At 63.5% G+C, this 2,065-nt stretch overlaps 1 protein-coding gene across 1 annotated transcript in view; it reads left to right on the top strand.

Annotated features, from left to right (window-relative positions):
* The first annotated feature begins 737 nt into the window (after positions 1–737).
* Positions 738–2,065, top strand: part of LOC106726074 (sperm acrosome membrane-associated protein 6-like) — a 6,675-nt gene continuing 5,347 nt past the window's right edge. Inside the window, exon 1 of the mRNA XM_014539635.1 lies at positions 738–1,588. Coding sequence (XP_014395121.1) covers positions 1,375–1,588 — 214 coding nt within the window. The 5' untranslated portion in view covers positions 738–1,374. The remainder of the gene's footprint in view (positions 1,589–2,065) is intronic.

Genomic DNA, 2,065 nt, shown 5'->3' with positions numbered 1-2,065 from the left:
GAGGGAGAGCCCCCAGGGGCCCCCGACTCTGAGCCCAGAGGGTTGGGAGGGTGGGTGCTGGGTGCCGCCCACCTGGGAAGCCGCCCCCTCCCCCCACTTCCAGGGGCCAAGCCCCTGAAACTCCCTGAGGCTCACCTGCAAAATGGGGGGGATGTGGGGGAGGTGGAAGGGGGAGTGCTGAAGGTCCCTGGGCCCCGGGACCGAGATGGCCGAGGCCTGGGGCAGGGCTGGAGCTCGGGGATCAGAGCTGCCTCCTTGTGAAGGGAGGAGAGAGGGGAGAAGAGGCCCAGAGACACTTTGAAGCTTTTGTGTCCCCTGGGCCGCCTCCGCCAGATGCTGGATTCCTGCGCCTGACAGGTGGGTAGGGAGCCCCCTGGTCCCAGGGGCCAAACTCCCCAACAGGTGAGGCTTCCTCTGACCCGGGAAGCCGGGCTGCCTGCGGGACTGATTCCCGGGTTCCTTGGGGAGGAGGGGGCCGGGGGCCCGCATTCCTGGGTCCTGGCACCCACCCGTAGAACCGACCTTGCGGGGCCTTCGCCGCACACAAGCTCGTGTCTGTGGGTCCGTGTCGGGGGCTCACCATCGCAGCGGGGGCCTCCCCGGCCCTCCCCACCCTCCCTGGCCCTCGGGGGAGGGGGACCCCCCTCCCGCGTCTGTCCGTCCATCCGTCTGTCTGTCCACCTGCCGCGCCCCCCGGGCTGAGGTAGGAGGTTGTATAGTTGAGGAGGACACCCACGGAGATCGGCTCCTGGGGGGCTGCCTGCCTGCCGCAGGGACCCTGGGAGGAGGAGCAGCAGTGAGCAGGGCTGCCTCTCCTGTCCTTGTTCCTTGGTTTCCTCCTCCCCTTCCCGCTAAGACTTTCCCCTCCAGAACCCGCCCCGTCTGCTTTCTCTGTCTCCCATCGCGGCTGTGTCCTGCGCTTCCCTTGTGTCTGCACAGTGGCCTCGGCCTCTCCATCTCTCTCTCATTGTGCGTTCTGGTGTCTCCCCGTGTCTGACTTTCTGTCTGGGGCGCTCACAGCGTCTCTCTCTGATTCACCCCCACACACACCCCGCCCCGACTCCCCGGGGCCTGTCGGGCCACCGCACACCATACTGCCGGCCTCTGGGTCCCTGAGACCCTTTAACCTGTGAGGACGTCCAGGATCACAGGTGAGGTTCTTGGGAGCCTGGCATCCGGCCCAACCACAGCCTGAAGGTTGCAGGCCCGACACCTGACCCCTGACCCCTCTCTCCTTCCTCCCTGCAACCCCACGCCTGACATCTGACCCGCAAAAGAAATCGGGCCTCTGACCTCAGACCACAGGCCCCTCCCCTGTCCCACAGTGACCTCACAAAGGTCACCGGCTTCTTCCCAGGCCGAGCCCCCTCTGCGATGGCCCAGCTGGCTGCAGGCAGCGCTGTGCCCTGCGCCCTGGTGGCCCTCGCGGTCTTCGGGGCCCCAGCCTGGGCCTGTCTCCTCTGCTTCACATCCTACAGCGAGCGCATCCGCATCTGCCAGACCTTCGCGGGGGTGGCAGGCCGGAAAGTGGAGAAGTGTGAGGAGGCCTTCGAGGCTGCCTTTAAGGGCCTCCTGGACACTGAAATCAGTGAGGAGACCCCGCCACCATCCTCCAGGGCCCTGGGGGGTGTGAGGAGGGAGGGACCGGAGAGGCCTGGAGAGACCCAGGAAGAGGGAGACAACAGACTGGTAGATGGGAATGGGGGACAGAGACTCGGATGCGAGGATAGAGGCCGGACAGAAATGAGGGACAAAGAGGCTAGACAGGCAGACAGGAGGCTAGAGACTGGGGGACAGACACTCAGAGGCACAGGAGGCTAGAGATGGGGGGCAGAGACTTAGAGAGGGAAAGGTAGAGACTGGAGGTAGAGACTCAGAGAGGGGAAGATAGAGGCTCAGGGGACAGACTCGGAGGGGAGGAGGATTTATTTTTTTATTATTATTTTTGTAATCCTCAACCCAGGATATTTTTTCACTGAATTTAAGAGAGAGTGGAAGAGAGAGGGAAAGACAGAGAGAAACATCGATGTGAGAGAAACACATCAATTGGTTGCCTTCTGCAATC

This window comes from Myotis brandtii, unplaced genomic scaffold, assembly GCF_000412655.1.
Source record: "Myotis brandtii unplaced genomic scaffold, ASM41265v1 scaffold2239, whole genome shotgun sequence".
Taxonomy (NCBI): domain Eukaryota; kingdom Metazoa; phylum Chordata; class Mammalia; order Chiroptera; family Vespertilionidae; genus Myotis; species Myotis brandtii.
This window is presented reverse-complemented; position numbering and strand designations above follow the sequence as displayed.